At 44.4% G+C, this 26,849-nt stretch overlaps 1 protein-coding gene across 11 annotated transcripts in view; it reads left to right on the top strand.

Annotated features, from left to right (window-relative positions):
• The window catches only part of TPD52L2 (TPD52 like 2), a 134,872-nt gene that overhangs the window by 72,706 nt on the left and 35,317 nt on the right, over nt 1-26,849 (top strand). For 4 of the 11 annotated variants that reach the window (XM_078651671.1, XM_078651668.1, XM_078651674.1 and 1 more), the window contains exons 3-5: nt 5,214-5,362; nt 18,313-18,372; nt 24,431-24,532. In XM_078651671.1, coding sequence (XP_078507797.1) covers nt 5,214-5,362; nt 18,313-18,372; nt 24,431-24,532 — 311 coding nt within the window. Of the gene's footprint in view, nt 1-5,213; nt 5,363-6,465; nt 6,526-18,312; nt 18,373-24,430; nt 24,533-26,849 lie in introns of all 11 variants that reach the window. The other 7 variants (XM_078651678.1, XM_078651673.1, XM_078651679.1 and 4 more) reach the window with 2 other exon arrangements.

Raw genomic sequence — 26,849 nt, 5'->3', positions numbered from 1 at the left:
CATACCCATTGAAGTGGTCGAGTGCAGCCTCTCAAGCGTTCTTTACAGGTTACAAGAATGCACTTTTAATCAGACACAGGACATGGGAAACGTTTATCAGCAAATTTTGCATCTTGTTTAAGGACCTAAATAAGCTTTATTGATGTACTGCTAATTAAGTACTATTCTGCTGAACTTTTAGAGCAGTTTTGTTTTGTGGTTTTATAGGGAGGCTGTCTGTTTATTTTTATATCACCAGGTTTTGGTACTTTTCTGTGCTAAAGTGATGTTGCTGTGTTCTCATCCTGTACAGTAGCTTGTACTGGTAATTGTAATCAGCCTTTCGTGTGAGTCCAGAGGCAGGATCACCTAAAGAGAGTAGGATTGCTCTCTTGAGAAGCTGGAGAAGTCCTGGGTTTTCGGTATTGAGGGGTTTCTTTGTAAATCAGCATATTGAGAAACTAGATCTTATTTAAACACCTATTGTACTACTGTATGGTGGAAACATTCCTTTTTTAGGTCTCGGCTAGAAACGCGCGAAGCGCGTTCTTGCCAGAGAACTATAGCTGTCGGCTCAGCCGACAACGAGTGGAAAGTGGAGACAAGACCTGGGCCACGTGCAGCACTTTGTCATAGGATAACGTTGCGCTCGTGAACTTCTGCTGTTTTCAGCATGCCAGAAAGAATCGGATCGCGTCGCCTCGGGAAGAGTTCACGTGACTGACTTTGGAATGCAGGGGGAGTCTGCAGAGGGGCGCGCGGCGCCGAGTCAGTCACGTGAACTCTTCCCGAGGCGCGCGATGCCAATAAACAGGCTGGCTTTGCCTCCTCCCGCCTGCTGTCTGTGCCCTCGTTCCCGGTCGCTGTCCATGTCTTTGTTCCCGCATAGGCTAAAAATATGTGTTTAGCATAGTGTGCTGCCTGACTTGTATCTTGTTGTTTCTGTCACTGCATCCAGAAGTTTGATATGCCTCCTCCCGCCCGCTGTCCATGTCCTTGTTCCCGCCCCCTGTCCGTGTCTTTGTTCACGAGTGCCTCCCGCCCGCTGTCTGTGCCCTCGTTCCCGCCCGCTGTCTGTGTCTTTGTTCCCACATAGCTTGGTGATCTTTCTCCGGGGCCAACCATGAAGCCTTTTTCCCTGCATGCCCAGCTCTGGCGTGTATGTTTGTGTGAAAGGAGATAGACAGGGCAAGCTAAGATGGCAGCGCTGAGAGTGCAGCTTTTAGCGGGGCAGGAAAGGAGAGGAAGCAGCCTTCTGCACTAAGACCAAGAGCAGACCGGTGACTGAGGCTACCCATCAGACAAAGGATTTTGCCTAGAAACCCTATTATTTACCATTGACTTCAACGTGTGTTTTTACTACGATACAAAGAAGAAGTTTAAAAGGGGCAAGAAGGTTTGCAGTGCACCGGCAGCGTGGCCGGGTGGGCTCCAAGGAGCCTTTACCACCCCTATCCCGGCTGCTTGGTTGCATCTTCCTCTACGGCTGGCTGGGTTAGATGAGCCACGTCCGCTGGTGACCCAGCTGCGCGGGGTGACTACAGGGGCAGACGTACTGCACGAGGAAGGTTTTGCGCCCCGTCCCCATGATTACAGCACCGTAAAGTGACTGCTACTAGTCGACAACCCAAAGGATGATGTGCGCCACAGTTGAGGCACTGCCGCCACCCCCACAGCCCTCAATTGCCACTTCCATCGGACTTGGATTCTTCCCCTTGCACCCGCATCCTTCCTCTACTTGTAGCCCCGGGCTGGCCATGGGCTCTGAGGGTGGGGTTTGGATTGCAGGCCGCCAAAGTCCTTACCAACTGCTGCTGTTAGGCCAGGCCCTAGCAGATAGGTACCGGCGGATATATACGGCAGCATTCAGCGACGGGGACCACAGCGGCCACGCCAACAGGTAAGATGCGCGTCACTCTGGTGGGTGAGGGTAGGTAGGGCAAGGAGGACACAGCACAGAAAAGAAGTGCTTCCTCGGTCGTGGTAAAGACCCTGTGTGTAGAGTGAGTGTGTTGCAAACGCTGGTCTTGCCCTGGGGCACGAGGACCAACGGACGCAGGGGAAACCTGCGCAGGCTGCACATGCCCTAGAACACCGGGGTTTGAGGCGGTGCCAGCGTTCCATGAGCGCGTGGCCCCTCTTTCCTGTGTTGTAGGCGGAAGATGCCCCTCCTGGCAATGTTAGTCATAGAACGTAATTTCTTAAAATATTCTGCCTGGTCACCCAGGAGGTGCCTCCTTTCGCATGGCTCCTTCGCCAGTGCAGAGGGTATTCCGGGAAATGGGTCGGAGGGGCGGGGTATCCATATCCGGGTTTCATTCTCACACCTTCACTGCTTCAGGACAGACGCCCTTTTTGCTAAAGGGTGGGGAGTAGGTGTTGGTTTATAATAGTAACAGTACAGAGGGCGGAGGGGCACGGGCACCTTAATTGTGCATATCCTCACCTATTTCAAGCATCACCTTTCCAAAATAGAAACCGTACAAAAAGCCCAGGTTCGTTGCACACATACATTCGCGAAGCGAGGCCATTTTTCACCCACCTATAAGCATGTGTAATTTCTTTTAGTTTCTATTGAATGATGAAACGCAGTTGTTTCCTTGCGGTGCTTACAGTATCAACATCACACTTTTTTATTGCTTCCTAAAGGCAGTGTTCGCGTTTACGTGGAGTCTGTTTTACGTCCTTTACAGCAGTCATATTCCTTGCATAACTACAGATAGTTTTATTATTCCCTGGATGACATTATCCTGAAAATACTGTTTCGGTCTACAGCAAAGCAGTAATGTTTGTGACAGTAATGTTTGTGACGTTACCGAGTACATTTTGCTTGCTTGTAAACATTTAGCTTGCTTTGCAGTGTCTCGAAGCAGACAATCCTACCTAGCTCCACTTAATTTGTAAAGTGTGAGGGAGTGGAAAATGTGGGGTGAACCAGGCCTGGTGTGAGCAAGGCACTGTGCGTAGTGGCCATGGGGGTTGTGTTTCAACAGATGGTGAGAGGCCCCTCTATCGGGGTGCATACATTCGATTAGTGCTTGAAATGAAATGTTGAAGTGCAGGCGCTCCTAACGTGCAAATAACACCAGAGGATAGCCAACTCGGTTATACTTAAGATTTACAAAAAACAAATGCTTTGCGTTTATATAAAAAACCAAACCCTTTGGTAAAACATTGTAATTTAAAACGCAATTACTTGATTAATGCTTCACAAAGGGAAAAAATGTAATTTAATTTCAATGCCGATAGCTCAAAAGAATGTCATTGCGAGACCTATTGCATTGTAAATGCTTGTTTTAGTAGCGTTTGATTCGGAAACTTTTACTCAATGGTTTGTAAGTGACCAGGAGTCCAACCCATCCACTAACTAGTGCCATGCATAAACGTGGCACTCCAAAAGAACACTTTCTGGATCTGTAAGAGAATAGAAGAGGGCTGGGCCTGTTATCTGTGACCTGAGATTAGGCTTGAAGTATTGGACCTGCTCCCTCTTGTATTCCGGACAAAGACTTGGATCGCAAGGGTCATATGGCTGACCTCCTGGACAACTTACAGGGGTACCATAGGCTACAAGAGTCTTTTTTTCCTGGAAGTACCCTGCTAACCAGTAGCAACTTGATCTGTTCTGGACCTTGCTGTTGTCTTCTGCCTGACAACCTGGAAGCCTCTGCGTGCCCTTCCCTGATGTCCTGGGGGCCTTTAGAGTGTACTCCTTAATTTGTTTGCGACCAGAAGAAAGTTTGGAACCTTTGTGCCTGGTGCTCCATCGCTGTTGGCCTCAAATCACACCTAGGTCCTAGGCTACCTCTTCCACAGGCTATCATTGGTGCTTTGTAGGGCTATTTCTACTTAGAATGTTTAAAATTCATATCTCTGGTTCTACTTATTTGATTTTTGTCATTTTGATTTCAATTTGTTCATGACCTTTTTTCTCATTTCTAATTCGGATTAGCATTTTTATTGTTTGGGTTTTTGGTTTTTATTACTGTTTTGATACTGCATAAATACTTACACATATTGCCTTAAATTAAGCCTGTCTGTTCTGTGCTATGGCTTCCAGGGGCTGAGCTCGGGTTAATTTAGTGGCTTCAAGGGTTCACCCTGACCAGAGTTGATTATTCCTGGAGGTGGACCGTATACCACCCCAGATAATAATGTTCCAGTTTCTTAGAGTGCTCATTTTACTAACTTGGAAGGTTGAGTTACCATTACTGGTATTGAAGTTCATGACACTGGTTGTGTGAAATTGTGTAAATATTTAGGAAATTATAATCATTTCACAAAATGACTCTTTTCAAGCTGTATGTTGTTGGTAGGCGTCTTCAGTGACTTGTTCATGCAAATGCACACTTTTCATTAAAAAAAAAGTCACTGCAGATAACCAGTGGCGAGTGGTACTTCAGAGTCATTTGGTCTGGTAATGGTTGAAGCATTGTAATCCTGAACCTTTATCAACATGCTCATAAGCTCCAACTGCCTTTTCACACTTCTTTAAACTGAGGGATCTCTCCCGTTGCGGTGTAAGCCACGGGCCATGCTGCATGGCTTTGTAAAGACTCCGGCTCTGCCTTCATCAAATTTGTGCACATTGCAGGAATCCTGTTTAAATGTAACACATAATCTGTGAATGCCTCTACATAAGGGTCTGAGTTGCTGAGGTTCTTATAATGTGTCAGATGTAGATTACTTCAAGTTCCTTTTGCTCAATTGTTCTGTGACCCGTGAAACTATTTTTGTCCCTTAAATAGGTGTGAAAAAAAATATTTAGCGTATTATTCTAATGATTGAGTAAATGCTTAGCACAAACTAACCATCTACTCCAGAACTTGTTTATGATGCATTGAACTCTTGTTGTGAAGCTTTGACAGTAACTGTCTGCCGTGCAGCTGATCTGTAGATTGATGTAAGACTTTGGATACCAGCGCTTTTCACGTGTAGTCATTTGTTACCTAACTAATGTAGCACACTCTTTCTGTCCCATTCTGAACGAATACCTAGTCTTCATTTTACTACATGGCTCACTAAATATTTACTAATGTACTCTTCATACCTCAAGCACTTGGAGTGCAATTCTCGCACATGGTAAAGATGTTCCTGTCTGCAGCTCACATAACTTCCTTCTGGAAGACATCGGCATAACCCTCTGCCCTTTCACATATGTTGGAGTGACTGCAGTACTCCTTGGTAGTTCGGTATCCTCATTTGAGTGTGTGATTTTCTTGTGTTTCTGATAGGTGGAAGAGGAGATCTCCACGTTGCGCCAGGTGCTAGCAGCTAAAGAGAGGCACGCATGGGACCTGAAGAAGAAGCTGGGTCAGACGCCTCTTAACCAACTGAAGCAGAACTTCACCAAGGGTCTTCATGACGTGCAGATGTCCAACGCGTGGGTCTTATCTTCTGAACTGCTGTGTTATGTGCTTAAAAATGTTCAAATGCCACAGGTTATTCCCACCATGCTGTGACTTGCCAGTTGGGCTTAGGGTATGTCAGACAATAGTAGTTCAATGCCTTGCTGGCAAATGCCTTGCTGGCACGTGAGCTACCAAACGCCCTCTTGTCCAACCACAGCAAGGAACCTGAGAGCAAGCCTCGGGCATTGAGCTCATTTACTGATTTTCTAGGGAATGTTGACTGCTTGAAGTATAAAGGTTACTAATATGAGGCTGATGGCTGGGGAAGACCAGTCATGTAGTAATGTAATGCTTTTGGTTTTGCTACAAGTGGTGCTTTTCTTCACCAATTAGCATGAACCCGCATTCCTCTATCACTTACAAGGTCTTTGTATTAATGGGGAAATAATGTTCCACAGATGGCAATCTGTATTGACAGAGGATACTTAACTGACTATTATTGCTCAATGTTATTATAAATCTACTCACCGATTTTTGTTTTGGACAATTTTATTGTCCAAGAAACCACAAATTCGGGGGGAAATGTTCAAGTCTCAGTCATGAATCGCAAGTGTTTGTTTTTACGTGTAATGCTCAATTTAAACTGTGCTCACTTGTCTAACATTTGTGCTGCCAGCAGCTTAGGTGGTGCATGTCCTCTCATTTTAGTCTGCCATATACTTTGTGACAAAAGGTCCTGCAGGCCCTGATCTCTTGCTGAGCTGACATCGCAGATTACCCACCATGCATCAGAGAACTACTGAACATGTTGCTGAGCACAGGTTCTTTTGACTTCCTGCTTCCGAGAACTATGAATGAAAATGAAATGCACATAAGGCATCAGGATTTTTTTTTTATAAATGAAACTTCTGATCAATAGTAATCTCTCTTAATTACTCTTTGACTCACTTTCATGCCCATTCTACTGAGCTGATATTCACTGACTTTCAACTTTACTTTCATCTTAGCAGGAGTGACATTAATGGAGTTTACTTAAAGCAGAGCAGAGTATTTTTAAATGGTTCCCTTGTCTGGTTCTCTTCTCAACATTTTTTTCCAGTGGCAAGTCATTTCATGTTAACACTTTTCTTTCTAGCTATGTGAAAACGTCAGAGACGCTGGGGGCGTGGAATGAGAAAGTAACAAAATCTGAGGCGTGAGTTCTACAGCTGCCTGCTCGGTATCCTTGTAGAGTGCAGGCTTGCTGCTCTCTGAACTGTGGCTGCAGAATGGCAGGAGTTTGACTTTTTGCTTAATACTAACCGCACGTGCAATAATCAAACTAAACACACATACTGATTCAGTCAGTAATGAGAGAGTCTCAGGCTAAGCTTTTCTGCCCAGTACTCTTGTGTCTCAGATATCAAGACTTCCTACGGCATTTTGGTTTTAAGAAGTTTCAATATTAATTTCCCTACTGCACCTTAACCTCAGGCAATTTTCTTTGGCATTATTTTGACATGCATTTATGGTGTTGAGCAGGAAAGAGTCAGAGAAGACTATCTCACCGGCTTCATCTTCCAGTATTTGGTGATTGAATCCATTGTGTCTGCCACAACCAGAATAAGTGACCATTTTGTATGCTATGGGCTCTGGGTGCAGTAGAAGGAGAAAGTCTGTACATAGTTCTGCCACAACCAGAATAAGTGACCATTTTGTATGCTATGGGCTCTGGGTGCAGTAGAAGGAGAAAGTCTGTACATAGTTTCTGGCAGAAGGAACCAAGCCTAAAAGGTTGCCTCCTTCTGGATTGCACTCTAGTCTCTAACTCCTATGTTTACTTCCATCTTGCTTCCCCCTACTGCACCCATTACCAGTAGGTGGGATGTAAGTAACTAAAGGATCTTCACTGTCCAGTAGCTGTAGTGCATTGCGTACAGTGGTGGGACACGCAGGACAGTACCTCCTGTGTCCACCACCTTTTAGTGCAGTTCCTAAGACACTGCCATCACCTTCCAGTGGTGGAGCAGGCACAATTCCATCATTGCTGCGATAAAGGCAAGAATGTCCTTTGATACTGCATGGGACTAGTCAGAGGGAAAGGATTGTTTGCCTGGGACTCACGCCACCTCAATTAAGGCATGTTTTTAGTCTATATTGGTTACGTCTTTTCTCCTGGGAAGAGGGTAGAATAGGGGCTGCAGCTTTTTCATAGACCCACCTTCCATTTGTTTGGTGATGTTTGCCTTCCATTTGAGCTAGGCCAGGTACAGTTTCTCTTTGTATATGCAGGACACTATAAAACATGGAAGGTGATAGCATTGTACCTGTGTGTTTTCAAGGTGTGTTTATCGAGGAACTGTTACAGAGACAAGGATTTGTGTGATATACATTTTGTCTGGCACTGATTAAAGGTTGGCAGAGGAAATGGGTTTTACATTTCTTGTTAAATTGTAGGCGACAGTGTTCTACATTTTTGTGAAAGTTTGTTCATAGCATTGTTCACTGGGTAGCCAGAATATGTCCATCCCTGCAGTTTTCCAGATTTTTCACAAAGACTATGTAGCAGCTGGAATGTGAATGTAGTTTCAATAGGCTGTCTGCGGTAGAAGAGGGGTTGTTAGAGGTACAGCCTAATTCTGTGAATGTTAATTTCTATTAGTGGCTTTGTAGCACTCTTGTTGTCAGTTGCTTGCCGTGTAGGCGAGAAAGAGGACTTTGAGCTAAATCCAGTGTTTTAGCATAACGTTATCAGTAAAGTGTGTACCTCCTCAAATATTTTTTACTTGAGGTGAAATTCTTCTCTTTGTGTAGTGTATTTGTCTAGTTCCTTCGAACTGTACTGGTAGTTTAGAAACATGACAGTCTTGCCTGCCTCCTTCCTGACTTACTCGTTACAGCTCGGTTTCTCCTTCTACCACGTGAGTTTTGTGTTTTGTTCAATGTGAAAGAAAGTTGTACGTCTTTAAGGGACTCGTAGATGGAGTGTACCAAAATGACTTCCCATGTTTCATTATTTAAGTGTTTCTTGAAGTTTCTAGTTTTGCATCTTTTGTTTTACAGGTTTTATTTGTGGTCGAGATAAACTGATTAACATTAAGAAGCAGATTTCTCCTGAGCCTCACCATTTGAATAGGAACTATTTGCATTATGGCTATTTTTATTTGAAGTTCTGTTTGGGAACACTAGTTCCTTCTGTACCATCTCTGCAGGTGTCCAATGTGGACCCGGACAGCCCCATTTAGAGTCTTGAGGATCGCATATGTGTGATGACCAGAGTAATCTCCTTTATAGATGTGTAGTACAGACCATTTCAGTTCTGTACATGGAACGTGGAGCCAGATGTACTAACCTATTTTGTGGTCTCATACAGTGTTTGCACCTGCAAAATAAGGTTTTCTTTTACATGAATCCCATTTCATAAGTCTGTAAACTTTTACAGACTCCTAAAATGGGGTTCCGAATAGTTACCGAATCGCAATTTGTAAGGGCATGTTTCCTTACAAATTGTGATTAGGTCACAAAAACCAATACAATACATGGTAGGGGCACTGTATCATAATTGCAGAGAGAGATAACCTGTATACGTAATAATCACAGAATTAAGTTATGTTCATAGTAGGCTGATCATACATATATATATATATATATATATATATATATATATATATATATATATATATATATATATATATATATATCAGGGGGGAAAACAAAGGTTGCAGGGAGGTTGTAGTTAGGCTCAAATTCCACTAGTACAAACCCAGTGAAATTCAGCAGTTAGTTACATGATCTAACTATAACTTTAGCCCCCGCAATGCGTTGCTCATGACTTTTCATATTACATCCCTGATGGTCAGTGCCATCACTGGTGACATTATCCAGTGAGTGTAAGTATTTTCTAAGAGTTTAATTGTTAAAAATAAATACTACGGTACTACAAAAGTTAAATTAGTATACTAGGCGTACTACTAATGAGTGATACTACTTCTAATATAAATTGTCTGAGTGGCTGTGTGACTATGTATCCGTGTGTGTATGGCTGTTATGGTGTGTGAGTGGCTGTATGGGTGAATATGTGGGTGTCAGTGGTGCTGTGGCTGAGCGAGTGGCTGTGTGAGTGGCTGTGGGAGTGACTGTAAGAGTGAGTGGGTGTCTGAATGGCTGTATGAGTGAGTGAAAGTGTGTGTAAGTAGCTGTATGAGTGAGTGGCTGTTTGAGTGGGTGCTTGGTTAAGTGAGTTGGTGTGTGAATAGCTGTATTGGAGAGTGGCTGTGAATGGCTGTATGGGAGAGTGAGGATGTGAGTGCTTGTATGGATGTGTGCATGGGTATGTAAGTGGATGTGTGGGGTTGTGAGTGGCTGTTTTGAGAAACAGTATGTAACTTTTTTTTACCCAGTGAATTTCTAAGGTTTTTTAAATTCTATTTTCGAAGTATAACGTCACTGTAACCTTTGTTTTTTTTTTTTTAAGTAAATTTCAATTTTTAATTTTTTTTATTTCCTAACTGTAACCACTAACCTTTGACAATGAGTGCAAGAGTAGGTCTGTGAGTGGCTGGATGAGGTCTGAGTGGGTGTGTAAGTGGGTCTGTGTGCCTGAGTGGGTCTGTGAGTTTGTGCATGAGTCTGAGTGGGTCTGTGAGTCTGAGTAGGCCTGTGACTGGGTGAGTGAGTCTGAGTGGGTGTGTAAGTGGGTCTGTGTGCCTGAGTGGGTCTGTGAGTGTGTGCATGAGTGTGTCATTGGGTCTGTGAGTGGGTATGTGACTGTCATTGCATGACTGTGTCAATGAGTCTGTAATTGAGTGCAATTGGGTCTGTGAGTGAGTGCGTGAGTCTGACTGCTTGTTTTTTCTGCCCTCTGTTTTGCCTTTTCTGCTCGTTTTTTGCCCTTTGTTTTGCCTTTTCTGCTTGTTTGTTTTATTCCCTGGGGCCACCATAATTCAACGGGTGAGGGGGACAGGAGGCCTTCCTCCCAGGGCCGAAATGCCTCCCTCCCCAGGCCTATTTAAGCCCTGGGGATCCCGTCTGAAATTCAGTGGGGGACAGGGACGGCTTTAGGGTGGTGACTGGTGAAGCTGCGCCGAATGCTAAGTTTGGGGGGGTCGGGCACTGTGTGGTTAAGAGAGAACTTCTCGGTTTAAAAGTACCTGCTGCAGAATCCCTTGTGTCCACCAAATTTCAGACAACAATAAAAATGTCAAGATAATGTTGGTTATTAACGTTCCTGCCGACACGAGATCAGAGTTTTGTCTAGTGGCAGTTTCCATTCATGATAAAGTATCTCAGAGGGTTAATATGCCTGCAGCAAAGAACGTTTACCATGCAGATCACAGTTTTTGTGTGGCTAGCTCAGTGGGTTACTGCTGAGAAAGAGGGGGGGATTGTCGCATCGAGCGCCACCCGCAATAATGCCAGCCCTAGTGGGGGCAAGCAGCCCAGCTCCCTGGACTGATTTCACCAAGGGGGCCCCATCCCACTGAGACTGGCCTTAATGCACTGGGGTCCTAGGGACCAGCCATGTGTCTCAGGGTGTCCTGGTCTTAGCCAGGGCACCCAGTGTGAATGATGGGGACCGTGGGGGGAGCCTCAAGGCCCCCGCAGTCCCAACTGGCTCCCTGACTCCTGCAGGGGCCAGCATTGCAGCTGCACACAGGAGGCTGCTGAAAATGCAGTTCCCTCTGTGCAGGAGCAATAGTTTCATCTCTGTCTGCCCGCATTTTTGTGGGCAGGGAAAGAGATGAAACCTCCACTTCCGGAGGGCGGAACCGGAGTGTTTGCTTTTGCTTGGCGGGAGCTGTCCGCTTCCGGCAAGCAAAACCAAACAGCTATGTCGTGGGGGTTAGTACCCTGGGACATAGCAGGAGCTGGGCCGGGGGGGAGGCGGTCACCAGGGCCATATATGGCTCCAGGAAGGGGGCCATGTGCCCCCCCCTTCTTAGTTTTTCACCAGCCCGGCGGTCCTTGTGACCCAGCACTATTATTCTACTAGCCCCGTGGGGCGGGGGAGAAGGTCGGGGTGGTGTGGCCCCTTATGCCCCCTCCTTTTTTTGTAGAAAATGCCCCGGGATCTGGCCCACCTGAGGGCCCATTTCAAAACAAGCGTGGTTCTTTTCTTCCCCTGTTAATTCGCGAATTTGCTGCAATATTTTTTGTTTAAAAAATGCTTTTTTGCAAGACCAAGGCATGAGAGCCAGGGTATTCCTGCCCTGCCTCATTTGAATTGTTTCTCTGTTTTCTTTTTTTGAAGCACAAGCTTGTCATTATTTGCGAAGACTTTGCGATCCCAGATAAAAAAAATTGGATTTCCCTTAATAGCTCCCAAACTACTGAACGGATTTACACCAAATAGCAAAAAGCGTAAACTGCGGCCCAAAAGCTACCTTTCTGCCAAATTTTGTGTAATTCCGTCTAGCAGTTCAGGCTAAAGAGGCTATGGGAACACACTTTTATTTTTACCTCCACCCCACCTCCTTTTTTTTTTTTTTTTGGGCCCCTGCTTGCCGGATCACCCCAAAAATATCCAAGCGCAACAAGAATCACCGGCACACTTTTTAAGGAAAATGTCATGAAGACTCATCAAATGACGCCAATATATAGCCAAGTCAAAAAACGCTTTTCCTATGGTGGTGTATATGTATATATGTGAGGAGGCGACTTTGATGGGGAGAGTATTCGGGATTGCCTTGGGGCTGTTTTTCATTGGTTCCATCTAAACAGCCTTAAGTGCAATTCCGACAAGTCCGAAGTACTTTTCTTTGGGTGTGACACCGAACCTGACTGGCAGACTTGGTGGCCACGGGATATGTTCCCTCCATCCTGCTCCTCTCAGGTTGCAAAGAATCTAGGGGTGAAGTTGGATAACAGGTTAACCCTGAAATCGCAGATCCTGGGGGTGTCGGGCATGTGCTTTGGCATCCTTAGGATGCTGCGGAGGTTCCTTCCTCTGTTATCCGTGGAACATAGGACGCTGACAGTTCAGGCTCTGATTGGGTCCAGGTTGGATTATTCCAACATTCTCTACCTGGGCCTTCCAGAGTACTTGCTGCAGCGCCTTCAAGTGGTGCAGAACGCCGCGGCCAGGGCAATCTTCGGCCTTAGTAGGCGTTCTAGTGCCTCGGGCTTGCTGGTAACGTTACATTGGTTGCCCATTCGCAAGAGGATCGCCTTTAAGGCTCTGACCTTGGTCTATAAAGCTCTTCACAAGGAGGGAGCTAAGTACCTCCAAAAGAGACTGGTCTTTTATCATCCGACCAGGTCTTTGAGGTCGGAATCCCTGCACCTTGCTGTTGTCCCTCGGGTAAAGAAAGCGCGCCTTGGCGGGCGCTCTTTTGGATTGCTGGCATCTCAGCTATGGAATTCTTTGCCGCTGGCCCTGCGGGGAGCCACTAGCTTGCTGGCTTTTAGGAAGGGCCTTAAAACGTGGCTTTTTATTCAGTAGCCGTTCTCTCTTGAACTCCTGGCTCACTGCTCTTTTAGTCTTTCATTTGGTGTTATGTTATTATGTTGCAGCTGTCTTTTGCCTTCTCCAATAAAAGCGCCGGGACACTCTTTTTGAGTAGCCGTGCGCTATAAAAATGAACTAATAACATAACATAACATAACATAACATCTCTGTATCTATATAATGTATAGGTTTTTTTTTACTTGACTATATCTTGGCGTTGTTTGATATATTCCTGGTATTAAACCTCATGCATTCCACCTACAGTGTGTAAGGCTAAAATGGATCTTTAGTATTATTGTAGCGAAATAAGGTTAACATTCATAGTCTCAACTGAGTGGTTGACTTGGTATGGTTCCCAGATAACCTTTTGGTCTAGATTTCTTAGACATAAGTTTTATAAAAATATAGAACATATTATAACAATGTGTTATTTCCTTAATCCTGTATGTAATGTGTGGCAAGGTCCCTCTTCAAGTTGCTCTGCCCTCCTTAGATAAGAGTGGTTCCAGATCCGAGAGAACTGGTGTTAATTTCTAAACTCATTCAATTACCCCATCTGCTTATAATGTCTTCATTTAATTTTTCTAAATCTGGTGTAATCTTTGTCCCTAGGGTTGCTTCTAATGAAAATTTGCTCATTACTATTAGAAATGTATTAATCACTTGACCTCAGAAGGAACTGCTCCAATCCATACCTCTCCTTAATGTAGCAGTGTACATCAGGTGCAGTTATCAAACTTTGAATACTAATGGCATTGTATGCTATTAAATTTCCCACTTACATTTTGTGAAACAAAGCGCAATGAGAGGAATAAACAGATCACATATTCACAAAGAATATGGTGTATTATTTGAACAAAGAGCTTTCATTCCTATTCCTTGCCTCCTATTTTTTAGCAAGGAGAGATGAAGACTGCCTGTCTCAAGCTCTTTAGCACCAACCTTGTGGCATTGTCACTTACTGAGCACTTAAGTGCAGAAAAACAAAGAGGTACATTTTAGTCTTATTCCCCTTCTGGTAGCTCTTGCCAAGAGAGCTTCACTCCTGTAAATAGCTGCTGTGGGACCAAGTGACTTTGTCACTCCCCGGGCTTGTGGCCACGATGGTCCTATATCTCAGGAATTCTGTGACTCGCTGGCCAATTTTCTCCAGGAGAAAATCTCTTCCATCTACGCAAAACTAAACCACCCTTCCCAGCCTGGGGTTGAGATCATTAGTCCTAATGGAGACCAGTCTAAGGGTCCTCCCTATTCTTTGGACAGCTTTACCCCTTTTACTTTGGAGGTAATTTGCAGATCTGTGATGATAGATACCGGGTCTCCTCAGGACATCTGCCCTCCTACAATAATGGTTTTACTTTACACCTATCTTGTTCCAAAGGTCCTAGAGATCTTTAATTGTTCAGTGGAAATTGTCTCTGTTCCACCCGAGTGGAAGACTGCTTGTGTTCGTCCTATCCTAAAGAAACCGTCCATGGACCAATACTCTCGGGCCAAATACCGACCCATATCCTTGTTGCCTCTTCTGGGTAAACTGCTTGAAAGCCTAATTAACAAGCAACTAGTCACCTCCCTCGAAACAAACCACTTCTGAGAGTCTTCCCAATCTGGCTTATGACCTGGCCATAGTACGGAAACTGCGCTTTTGGCCATAACAGATTCCTTGCGATGGGGGTTGGACACAGGTAACTCAGTAATGCTTGTGCTGCTAGATCACTCAGCGGCTTTGACACAGTCTCTCATGGAAGGCTGTTGGATAGGCTGCGAGAGATCGGCAGTCACAGCCTGGCATTAAAATGGCTTCAGCATTTTTTGATAGAAAGACATCAAACCATCATCTTGGGTCCATACTCTTCCCGTACGACAATCCTGGACAAGGGTGTTCCACAGGGTTCCTGTTTGAGCCCCACTCTATTGAATATCTATATGGCTTCCCCTGCCAGGATTGCCGAGCATTTTGGCTTTGAAATAATCTCATTTGCGGACAACACCCAGCTGATGTTCACTTTTGACCAGGATGTGAGAGCAGCCAAAAACCGTTTCACCTTGGGCATGCTAGCCATTTCTGAGTGGATAAGTAGGAACTATCTCCAATTGAACTTGGATAAGACTGAGATTATGCTGTTTGGGAAAGCTGCCTCCATTTGGACTAATGATTGGTGGCCGCATCAACTGGGCACTAAGCGTAAGCAAGCGGTAAAAAAAGTGGGCATGAAATTTGACCAAGCTCTCACTATGAAAGAGCACATTCCGACTACCTCGGGAGTTTCCTATTACAACATGCGCCTTCTGCCTTTGCCTGTAAGACCCTGGTACAAGCCTTGGTAATAGGTAGATTGGACTATGGCAACGCTCTTTTTGCATATGTCAACGAGACCAGCTAAACTTCAGGTAGTCCAAAATACTGCTTCAAGGCTTGTTCTTAATCGCCTATCCGGCACGCCCTCTGCACCATTGTTGAAAGAGCTGCACTGGCTTCCAGTGGAAAAAAAGGTCTTGTTTTAAGATCTGCTGCCTCACCCGTAACGCTCTAAATGGAAAGGGCCTGCTATATCTGCAACAAAAAATTAACACTTACACCCCAGGACGCTGTCTTAGATCCTGTGATAAAACCTTACTTTGCGCCCCCAACATTCGTCTATCGCATAGTGGAGGAAAGGCTTTCTTCTATCTTGCTCCTCGTTCCTGCAACAAGCTGCCACTTTACGTTCGTACTTGTTCGAACTACTGCAAGTTCAGGAAATTCCTCAAATCCCACCTATTCTAACTTTATCCTCTGTGTCCTGATCCCTATTTCCACACAGCTCCGAGATGCCCCTAGGTGAGTTGAGCGATATATTAAATGATTTTAACATAACAAGGAGGTGGATAAGGGGATGGTGCACCTATACTGAAGGTAATAACAAAGGCTTAAATGTGCAAGTATGTGCCAAGAGAGCCCGCAATGTCCTGTGAAGAGTAAGCCATAAAGTGATGGATTTGGGTGTCTCTAGGTAGAGTGAATGAGGATAGGCCAGTCTTAACACAGACAAGAGGCTTCCTAACTGTACAGATACAGTCTCAGTGCACATCACCCACTGTGGATAATGCTTTCAAGGTTTGGTTTCCGCATGAAGGTGCAGATTCGCAAATGACTTTAGTTGTGGCAGGATAGATCGTAGTCATTTACTGAATTGTCCCCTCTTGTCAAGTAAGTTCTCATTAGAGAGGCCTTTGTAAAAGCCCATCATAGAAGACAATCCTGTTTGCCCTTTTTAAACTACTGCTAAATATCATGATTTATCCTTACGGTCCCAGATAAACGAAGTGCCATCCAATTGTAAATATGATTATAACATTGCTTGTGACATAACATGGAGATTAACCTATTAGCCTGTCTTTCCCCCATCCACCCCTCTGTCTCTACCTTCACTGGTCTGCCGATTTGGTCAGATAAATGCAGTATCTACGGTGTTGCTACATAGAGGTGGATTTTTATTTACTGTTTTCTTCTACAGCCCATACTGCTATAAGGCTGCTTCAGAGCACCATGGATTTCAAAAAGAAAGAATAGAAATTTGTTAACACAGGAGACGGACACGCTCAGTAGTGTATAAGTCATATGTGCCACTAAACAGGAGGGTCTTCAGCCCTTTCCTGAAATTTGTACAGTCAAATTTGAGGTGCAGATGTAGGGATTGATAGTTTTATTGCCACTGCTTAAACAAAAGAACGTCTTTAAGACCGTACGTACATAATTTCATTTATGCGCCATAACAACCTTAGCAACCATATGGACTTTCACAAAAATATAATTGTTTTAAGAAAAACATATTTATATTATAGATTGAGTGGATCTGTCTACATGCCTCAAACATTGCTCTGTTTGTGTGTGTGTGCTGAGTTTTTTACCTGGTCTGTGTGTTTATGAAGTGTATATTTTATGTCAACCCAAGACTTTTCTATGGAAAAGCTTTAGCTTTCTAGTTGTCATTTCGACTGATGAGAAGTGCTGTTAAGTGTGTATATATTGTGCTGCTTGCAGGCCTTCGTTGTGAGAGATGAGTGAAAAGTGTAGTTTTCGGTTTCATGTAGTGACCTAATTCTGTGTTCATTTGTGTGTACTGCTGCACATCAATTGAAAGCTTGTGCAAGGCCTTGTAATTGAAGAAGTGTTTCTTGCTGAGGTTGGTGTTCTGAAGCTGCCAGGGGGAAAAGATGTGTCCTGCCCTCAAATTCACTTTATTTTGTTAAATTGGGGTGTAAAATAGAGGGCAATTCCTGACTCGCTGTTTCCATCACACAGCTAAATAGTTTTCCTGAGAAATATTGAATAAAGTAAGAACATGGCAAACTCTTGCCCAATAGCCATACTGGTATTGGTGGAAATAACTGGTGTTTTTGGAAGGCATTTGAAGATCAGCTTAGAAACAATGTTGGGGTGGATTTTTGGAATATGGAGTATTTTTCCAATGGCTTTTAATCAATGAATACTGTGCAGTATTCCCATAGTGCCCCAATCTGTAGTTCCTGTGTTTCAGTATGCCAGCCTCAAACCTTGGAACTCTACAGGCATTATTTATTAATATGGTTGGCCCAGTTACCTGGTTATGCGGCCTACTGAGGATTAATGGTGGCTTTATTTCTCAAAGAGCTTGGACATAGGTTATGAGTGGTGTCCTTCATTAATTAGGATTGAGGACATGCTCACTGGCCTTTCTTAATAGAAAATGTATAGTTGCGACTGCCATAGTCCACTTTTATGTTTGACGGTGCGGTGGGGTTGGGTTACTGTTACAAACATTCTCTGGCACAGGAAGCAAAAACTCCTTATGAACATCATATTAAGGCTCCTTTGGTTTATTTTGGGTAATCTGTGATGTCCTTTCAGCCGAAGCTCTGGTTCTTTGCAAGCACTTTGACCCAAAGTGCTTTACACTAGTGACTTCAAGAATAGTCCCAGCTGAAGCTACTCCGGAATAGCTTCTGACATCCACATTTCCTTCTTGGCAATAGCTCCTGCAGACCTTTTTAAGGTGACTTCAAGTTTGGTCCGCATGCACCCGCCAACTGTGATATTAATCAGAAGCCCTTACTCTTCCTTGAGCATTAAAAATAAACAGGAGGTTCTGATTTAGAAACCAGCATGGCGGCTCAAGCCAGCAAACAAACTGCTTCATGACCACAGCAGTACTTTAAATGAAGATACCCATATTTTTCCATCTTCACCACCCTGAAATTTCTGAACGAAGTGTTGGCCACAGCTGGCCCAGGATCTGGACACTAGCTTTTGCTTTGCGGGACAATAACCAGTATGCCGAATCCAACTCTTTCCTGCTCTTGCCAGCCTTCTATTTGGATATACTTTCCTGCTCTTGCCAGCCTTCAATTTGGATATACTTTAATTATGCTACTTTTTTGATGTCCACAATGGCTGGTGGGCAGTATATGAAAGAGGTGATGTTTCTATCTGTGGATCGCCATGAAAGAGGTGATGTTTCTATCTGTGGTAGCTGTGGTAGCCCCCTTGGCTACCATTGTCTCTAACTCCCCCATTTTGTCCCATTGTGTTTATAGATATGTGTCCGCCACCAGCACACTGGAGGAATGGAATGAGAAAGTTGCCCAGTCAGAAGCGTGAGTGTCTGTCTTGGTAAAACCAGCTTCTTTCAGCCACTCTGGCTACTACAACTAACTTCATGTTTTGGGCTCAGTTTTTCCATTTATTTTCCGGGCTGCACAACACTAAATGATGACTAAGGGAAACATTTTGTGACTACTCCCATCACTACAGGGAATTTACCAGCAGCAGGGCAGGCTGACTTTTTGTTGACCATCCTTTGAACATTCTCATACTGATTATGGTCTGTTACTCCCCCGAGCTGCTTTCCCCTTGGGTGGACTGTTTTTAAAGCTTGTCCGGTATCTAATGCAAAGATATCACAATTATCTAGGCATGGCGTATTAAGCAGACGGCAGTATGCATGTAAATTCATTTATATTGATTATTACCTTGAAACAAAGCTCATTGACTACTGGAGTAGTTAGGCGTCCAAAACCAAGTGAGTGTTGTCATTTTGTACACTACACACATCTTTTGCCATATGGCAAAAGCTTGATAAATAACATTAGTGGGGAGTATTAAAAGTACTTTAGGAACAGTAATCAAATGTTTTAGTCCTCATTGTGACTTAAAGTGGTAATACAAAATGAGCAGTAGCATAGTACATGAAATGCAAGACTGAAAATTCATCACATGCAAACAGTTATAAAAAAAACCACTGATGCTATGACATCACCTTTCTTCTATACATACATCAAATTGTAAAGTCTAGGTTTTTCCACAGTGTTGTTAGAATTTGTCCTTCATAACAATGTGCTCTTTGCATAACAGGTTAATGTTGAATGGGTAGCCTTTCAGTGTGCTACACACACTTTGAATAGAAATACATGTAGGTGAATTTTTAAAAGTAATGAATAATTCAAAAATATGTATCCTGATGCAGACTTTACAGACTATGGGTCTGATTACGAGTTTGGTGGACAGGGTTACTGTGAGAAGTTGGCCTGATGTATGATGTCCACAGTTCTGTGGGCACCTTGTATCAGTCCAACAATCCCTTATGGTGGTGGTTGTAAGTCAACCTTATAGACAAGCTATCCTAGTGGTAGCATGGACATAAGCAGTCTTAGGCTTAACTCGAGGGCATGTGAAGCCAGCTGTTTTACCATATCCTCCTGTAATATACAAAATGAAAGGACACCACACAAGTTATATATTATAAAAATATATGTATTTATTACTAGAATAATCCTCTGTACTCTTTATGAGTGCAGAGGTACAAGCGTTTAAACAAAAGCACAGTTAAACATACACAAGTTGCACAGTTATGGATAGGGCAGGTGGCCACTCAAACCATATATTAAAAAAGTGGTATAAGTACCACGTATCGAACAATGGTAAGGCCTAGGGCCTTGGGAATCGCTGGTACTACACTGGACTAACTGTAGTTAGGACGGGAGTAGCCCGCGGGATTCGGGTGCAGCGCTAAAAGCACACGCATGCACCAATGCAAAGTCAATGGTGCGTAAAAGTTACAATGTTACTGTTTTAGAAGTCTTCCGACTGGACTAGAACTTAGCCACTTAAAACTAGGACACTAGAGGTGTAAACCACTACAGGAGCACCCGCGTTCAATTGTTAACTCACCCACAGGAAGCGGGTGCATAGGTGCCAAAGTGTGTCGGGTTTCGTCGTGGAGTTCTGTGGAGCCTGGAGATGAAGATTCTGCAGGCGGCCAGGAGAGAAGAGTCCGTTTGGATCCAAGGGTGGATCGAAGATGTAGAGTACCTGAAAGCAGAGAGGACAGAGTCTGGGTCACTAGCCAGTGACCAGGATGGAACCAGGAAGGAACCAGGCGATGTCGGGCGCAATCAGGTGGTTGTCGAGAAGCTTGTCTCCGCTGCCACGTGGACTCTGGGGCATCGAGGATGACCAGGAGTGGATCACGAGCTGTCTAGAAGGCTCTCGCTGTCGGCGGTGTCGGCTTCCGGATCGGAGTTAACAGGCCTTGGCAAATGCAACCCACGCAGGATTAGAAGATCGCTTCTTACTCGGACCAGCAAGGTCAGAGTGGTTGCTCCTTTTCAGGGGAGCAAGGGCCAGTCTGGGGCAACCAGACCAGCGGTGTAAGCTTAAAGATTCGTCGTCGTAGAGGCCACTAGCCAACGGGCAAGTGACCGGACAGACGCGTCGAGCAGGAAAATGCAAAAAGGCCCCACGCAGTACTCGGTGAGTGTGGAGGGGAGAGCTTCGGTGCACAAGCTGCTCGGGGCTGGGGCTTCTCAAACCCCAATGCACAGCGTCGAGGGAGCCTCGGGAGCTGCACGGTCAGCACTTCGCATTCTTTTCAAGATGGCCGGTCCCACGTCTCATGTCGCCTCCACGGGTCTCAGCTTTGCTGTGGCTGTTGGATTGGGCTGTTGGATGTCTGGGAGTCCGGGTCTTGTCGATCTCTGTCGCTCTAGTTCCGGCGGGAACTGCAACAAAGCAAACCGTTGGGCGCTGGATGGTGCCTGTTTGCACAGGGTGGTCACTCCTTGACCACAAGGGAGATTCTTCAGTCTTCCACGTCGAGTGGGATGTGGAAGGGTCCAGAGTTCTGTATCAAAGTTTCAGTCAGGATTATCTGTCTTCTATGGGCACAGCTCCTACCTTTATTCCAAATCAAGGGGCTGGATATCCTGCTAGGTCCCTCCTATGGGTGGGACACAGGAAGGGGGTGGGGTTACACCCCTTTCCCTTTGTCCAGTTTCGCGCCTGAGCTGGGGCTGGAGTGCCCCAGCACCGGTTTGAACTGGGCTATGCATGGGACACTTTGTGTGCCCCAGGCAGTGTCTAGTTTCACCCGTCCTGCCTGCCTCAATCCACTATCTCCTGTCTGGGGTGGTGTAACACCTCCCTGTGACAGGAAACCTTTTGTCCAAGCCTCCCCTGCCAAGTTTCGGTCAGCAGCAGGAGGCCAGACTTGTGTCTGTGGCAGCAGCATCCATTTTGTGATGCTGAGGCTCTAGTTAGTTTTAACCGCATTTAAGTAAAGTTACATGTCTTCTCCCTCCAGAAGGGTGGAATGCTACCCCCGTCGCCAGAACTGGCGAGGGGGTAGTATTCCAAAGTGTATGACACCTTACACAACATGTTTTGATAAAGCCAAACCAAAGTTAGCAATAACCGCGTGGATTATAGTGCACTTAAGAGTATATGGTATGGCAATATCCCAGAACAGCTATAAGGACATGGTTCCGAAAGCTGCAGACAGGCTCAGCTCATGCTAGAGCACCACCTCACATAAAACCAAGCACTCTGCCTCCAGGATTGTTAAGGCCTGCCATAGGAGTGACTTATAGGTATATATGTGTCCAGATATAGGTTTAGATATAGGTATACTATATCTAAGCAAGCGGTGATTACACGACCTTGCCCCAGCTGAGTGATCAGCTAGTTGTGTCAGTTTGGATGGCCAGCCAGGGGTGGCAAAAGATATGCTGCAGCCCCTGGTAGGCCTTGGATGCACCTATGCCCTGGGTACCTATAGTACACTGTACCGGGGCTCATAAGGTGACCCAATCCAATTAGGTATGTACCTAGGGTACATGGAGTCCATTTTACAGAGAGAGCAGATAGCCTGGGGCCCTGATTAGCAGGGTCCCAGGCCACCTAAGTCGAAAACCAGCTAAACACAAGGCAAAAAATCTGGGGTAACCATAGTCAGGTATCCACCTTCCTACAGTTACTCTGTCACAAACGTGACGGATATCCTGTCTGCCGTATTGCAATTCCATTATATCCTGTGGAACTTGTAATACGGTGGACGAGATATCCATCACGTTTGTGATGAGTATCCCATCCGTCAAACTCTTAATCAGGCCCTATATGCTCAAAACACCTTTTTGATTTTCTGTTGGCGACTGAAATGATCCCTACAGAGTCAGTTATGATCAGTCTCAAAAGATTGTGGACCTTTGAAATGTGTAACTTTTTCACAGATTACATGGTTGTGCACAAAGGGACTTTCATGCTCACTGCGGCATTTCATATCGCCCTCCTAAAAGTCACTTTATCACCTATGATCAGCTGGGGTTGACTGTGCCTTTGAAACATTAAAAAGATTAGGTTTGTATTTTTTACGTTGCGTAATGTTTTTATCACTTGCACTTGAAATATTTAGTTGTCGTTTTTTTTTTTTTGCTGTTTTATTGTTCTGGAGTTTTTTTCTTGGTGGGCTTGGCAGTTCAGGCACAACATAAAATAGCAAAGCAACGTCTTTGTAATTGCAAAAGGACTTTGTGGTTGAATGTTGGGAGGTATGCAGGTAATTGTTGAGGTAGGAACAGAACTTTTTTGAGCCAGTGATGTGTGTAAGGAAAGTCAAAGTTGAGATTAAAGTGGATCTGTGGAGTTGAATGCGAGTAACCTTTATATACAGTTTAGGAAATGGGAGCCGAATTTATAAAGTTGAGTTTAGGTTCCTCTACTGAGCCCCGTAAGGAGAAGCATTTAGCTGAACTTTGATCATGAATATTTACTGTTTAGAACAGTTGCTGTGTCAGGAAATCGGCATCTCAAGAGCTTCCTGCCTAGACTCATGCATATATCTCAATTCTTCATATGTCTGAACCCTAAAGACTTTGCTTCCAGAAATCCCTTGGAGGATTTCCTTGGTCACTGTAATGCTTTCCCTTGCTCCCTTCTCGCAGAGTCCTGGTTGAGCTTAGGTTTTCTACACACTACCAGCTACAGTGATCCATGTGTAGGTGGCCAGTAAAGTGACAACTTGTTCCAGATATCATTTGTCTTACTTGACATCTCCAGCTCTTTGTTGCAGTGCGTGCCTTTTCATGCCGTTGCACGGGGTGCTCATTTCCTCACTCTTGAAGGGAAGGATGCTGATGGAAGGTCACAGATTATGGAATAAACACTGCCTTTCTATATAAGGAACATATGACCTTTTCTTGTACGGTCTATTATATCTGATGGCCTTTTAAAGGATCCCTCCAAAGCCCTCCATTCTCTGAGGTTTTTGGTTACAGGTAAAGGAAGGCGGCGGGATTGAATTTGGAACACTTCTTCCCTAAAACAAAACCTTTCACCACATAGCACTGTCATGGTCGGCAGTCTGAACTAGACCCTTGCCTTTTATTAATGTTTGTATTCATGGGTTGAATGGCTTTGTTCACTCTGTACCTGCATGTTTACTGTGATACACATGAGAATTAACCGAATTGACGTGGAACAGGCCCTTTTATGGCAGATAAAGGAACCAAGTTGCAGGAAAATAATCGTTTGCCCAGGACCATGCAATTTGGTTAAATGTGAGGAGGCCAGAAACAAAACGCTGGTCTAATTATCCTACAGCCAATAAAATGCACGATCATATCTCCCTGATGCGGCTTAAGAGTAGGGTGGGGTATGCTGTAAATGAAGTGTCTGTGTGTCCCTATACCTATCAATTTGCTTTTGGTGTGTGTTGTACACATCTATTGTTTTATGTTCCGGGACATTAAATCTCAATAAAGGCTTCTGTCCCCACTTTCCTTTTCTTTTTGTTCAACTGGGTCAGTGGCATATACTAATCTATTTAACAGATGGCTTCTCTTATTTTCGGCTGAGCAAAGCTGATTCATTTCCCATAGTTGTTACGATGGGAGATGAGATGCATCTATAGGCTTGCTCGCTCCTGGAGGTCTGTTACTAACACTTATCATAGCTGGACTGCAGTTTCAATCTGTGGTGGATGTGAGAAGGTGGCAGGAACTCTTTGGGACCTGGGACATTTGGAACTGGATGGTGGTGAATCTGTTAGTATCTTTCATTCCTAACATGCTAATCTTATTTATTTCATTTCCCTTCTGTTTGTTTTGGGGATTTACTCTGTGACCAGGTGACAAGCAAGTTTCATGTGATGTGAGTCTTGACCCCTTTTAGCTGAGCTCTTCTTTTGGTACCTTAGTTGTGCAGCAGGTCCAAAATGTGAAATATATTATTATACAAAATGTAGACAAATATATTAATTGGAAATGAGTAACTGAAGCTCTGGTTCAACTCCCTCCCCATCACACAAAACACTTGCTTGTCATCTCTTTACTGAACACTCACTAGAGTTCACTCAGAGTTCGGTTTCGTTTCTCATTGCAGCTACAAGAAGACCTCGGAAACGCTGTCACAGGCGGGACAGAAGACCTCTGCTGCACTTTCTACTGTGGGCACTGCCATCACTAGGAAACTTGGTGATATGAGGTAGGCCTCTCTGAAACCTAAAGCCTTTTTCCCACCGTCAAGACTGAGGTGTGCATAGATTGTTTTTTTTTCTAACATCCTACCTGGGAGTCTTCCAGTACAGAGATCAGAGTGGGAGGCTTTTGATGCGTGGCCTAATGTAGCACCAGAAAATATTTTGCAAAGTATCTGGGAAGCTTGGTAGCATTGGAGTGCCAATGTCCATGGTGAGCAAACACTGCAAAGGCAGTAGCGGCAATTGAAGCCTGATCGGTGGACTCTTGACTCTTCAAGGACCAAGGGGAGTTGTAGAACTGCAGATATGTGTGTCTCAAATACCCATAACACTGAAGCTTGTCTGAAATAAAAGCTATGCCGGGAAGGCTTACAGTCATTATGCTAAGACGGTAGAAATTTAAAATGTAGCCATCGAGAGCCGCTCTGCATCAATAGCGAACAGTAGAAGTGGAAGTTAGCATTTCTTTCCTTGAAGATATAGAGGTTTGAGTATACAGGAAATTATGTGCCCGTAATAAAAAGCAGTAACTTTGGAGTAAACGACTAATGTTTGTGTGTACTAGTTCTGATTCACACTCTAAAATGGTTGATGTGGGTGTATACTTTAAATGTGGAGCTATTCTCATTGTTTCTCCAAATACCTTTGTAGTGGATACATTTAATAGAAATGTGCTTCTCACAAAGAATTTGTTGCAGAATTTCAGCTGTAGGCTAACGGTGTATGCAAAGCCACAGCAGCAAGGAGTAGGGTAGAGAAGTAGTTTCCCTCTGCCTGTGCCCTGAATTGATGGTGTAATGTTCATACTGTTTAATTCCTATATAATTGGAACACACCCACCCCCCCATGTTATTTCTCCACTCCTATATTTTGCATCCAGACACTGAGTGTGTGATAATGATGGTACCCTAGTTGTGTAATGAATTGCTAACACTGTCATTGGCTGGAATACAGACTGACGACCGCACTCTTGGGCAGGAGGCCCATCCTTCAGCTGGAGGGACCTGGGTGGTAAGCATTGGCAGAAATCTCTGATCACAGGTAGCCTTCCTCTCTGTAACGTCTGTCTATCCCCATGCCCCTCAAGATGTTCCTACAATCCTTCCCCCGTCTTGCCCCGCACCTGTTTAGTTATGTGCAAACTTTTAGTGGATTTTGCCTATGTGACGCAGTCATTTGAGAGTATCTCTTACCACTGTTTGAATAGTACCTATTCCTCACTGGTGCCATATGTATGATTTATCTTCGTGCATCTTCCACAGCCTTTGTGCCGTTTGCAGGCTCCCCTGTGCCACATGTGATCAGAGATGCTTGGGTTTGCTGTGATGAGTGGCCTCTTCGGAGTATGTCCACACTCCGAATTTTTCATCCTATTACAGAGCCAAAAGAACTTCTTTACAGTGGGGCAATATTTGCACTTATGGACTCCTGTTAGATTCTGGTTTTTGTAGCTTTATTTAAATGGTTCTGCCTCTGGCCTTGTTTGTTTGTCGTGTGGGATAGTGCCTTACCTACTATGTTTTTCAGATAGATGTGGTCTTCTATGCTCCTGTGTGGCCTGTCGAAAGGTATCCTATTCCTGTGTGCTCCCACTGATACTATCACACACTCCTTGTTTTACTGTTTCTGTATGGCTCCCACTGTGGCTTCCACTCTGGAAAAGATCTTCTCATTCCTGTGTTTTTTGTCATTGGATTCATGCTCCTTCTCCTGTTTGGATAAAGCCACCAATGCGTGTGCACACATGCATGTGCACCTAGATATCTTCTCTGTGAGATAAAACTTCTTCCACATCGGCTCCACCTGTAGATTGTCGTTTCCCCAACCTGTGTGATCTGACTTTCCATTATGTTGTGTTTTTCTTCAGAGTGATAAACTTGCCTTGTGGGCAAGTTCCTCCCATTTCTGTCTTTTTTTTATATGCCCTTTGCCACCCACTGGTTTCTCCTGTTCCAGTTGAACTTTCATTCCTGTGTAATTCTCATACAGGATTTAGCCTTGCGCCTCTGTTTCTTATTTCTTGTGGCACAACATCCTCTTTTTCTCCCCCTGCAGAATCACCCTTCCAAATTTACATCGGTGTGTTGGCTGTGTTAGTTCAGCTTCCTACTTTTGTGTCCTACACAGTTGTTTGTTTTACCTTCTCCGAATTATGGGTGTTAGTGTTTGAAATGTTCAGTATGCCAGAGTGTATGTTATCACATTTATCAATGGATTCCCAACCATGTAACCCCTTCGACGCTCATGACGAGCTCAGCTCGTCATGAGGTACACCTCTCGTACGCTCATGACGAGCTGAGCTCGTCATGAACCACGGGTTTT

The sequence above is a fragment of the Lissotriton helveticus genome, chromosome 7 (assembly GCF_964261635.1).
Source record: "Lissotriton helveticus chromosome 7, aLisHel1.1, whole genome shotgun sequence".
NCBI lineage: Eukaryota > Metazoa > Chordata > Amphibia > Caudata > Salamandridae > Lissotriton > Lissotriton helveticus.
This window is presented reverse-complemented; position numbering and strand designations above follow the sequence as displayed.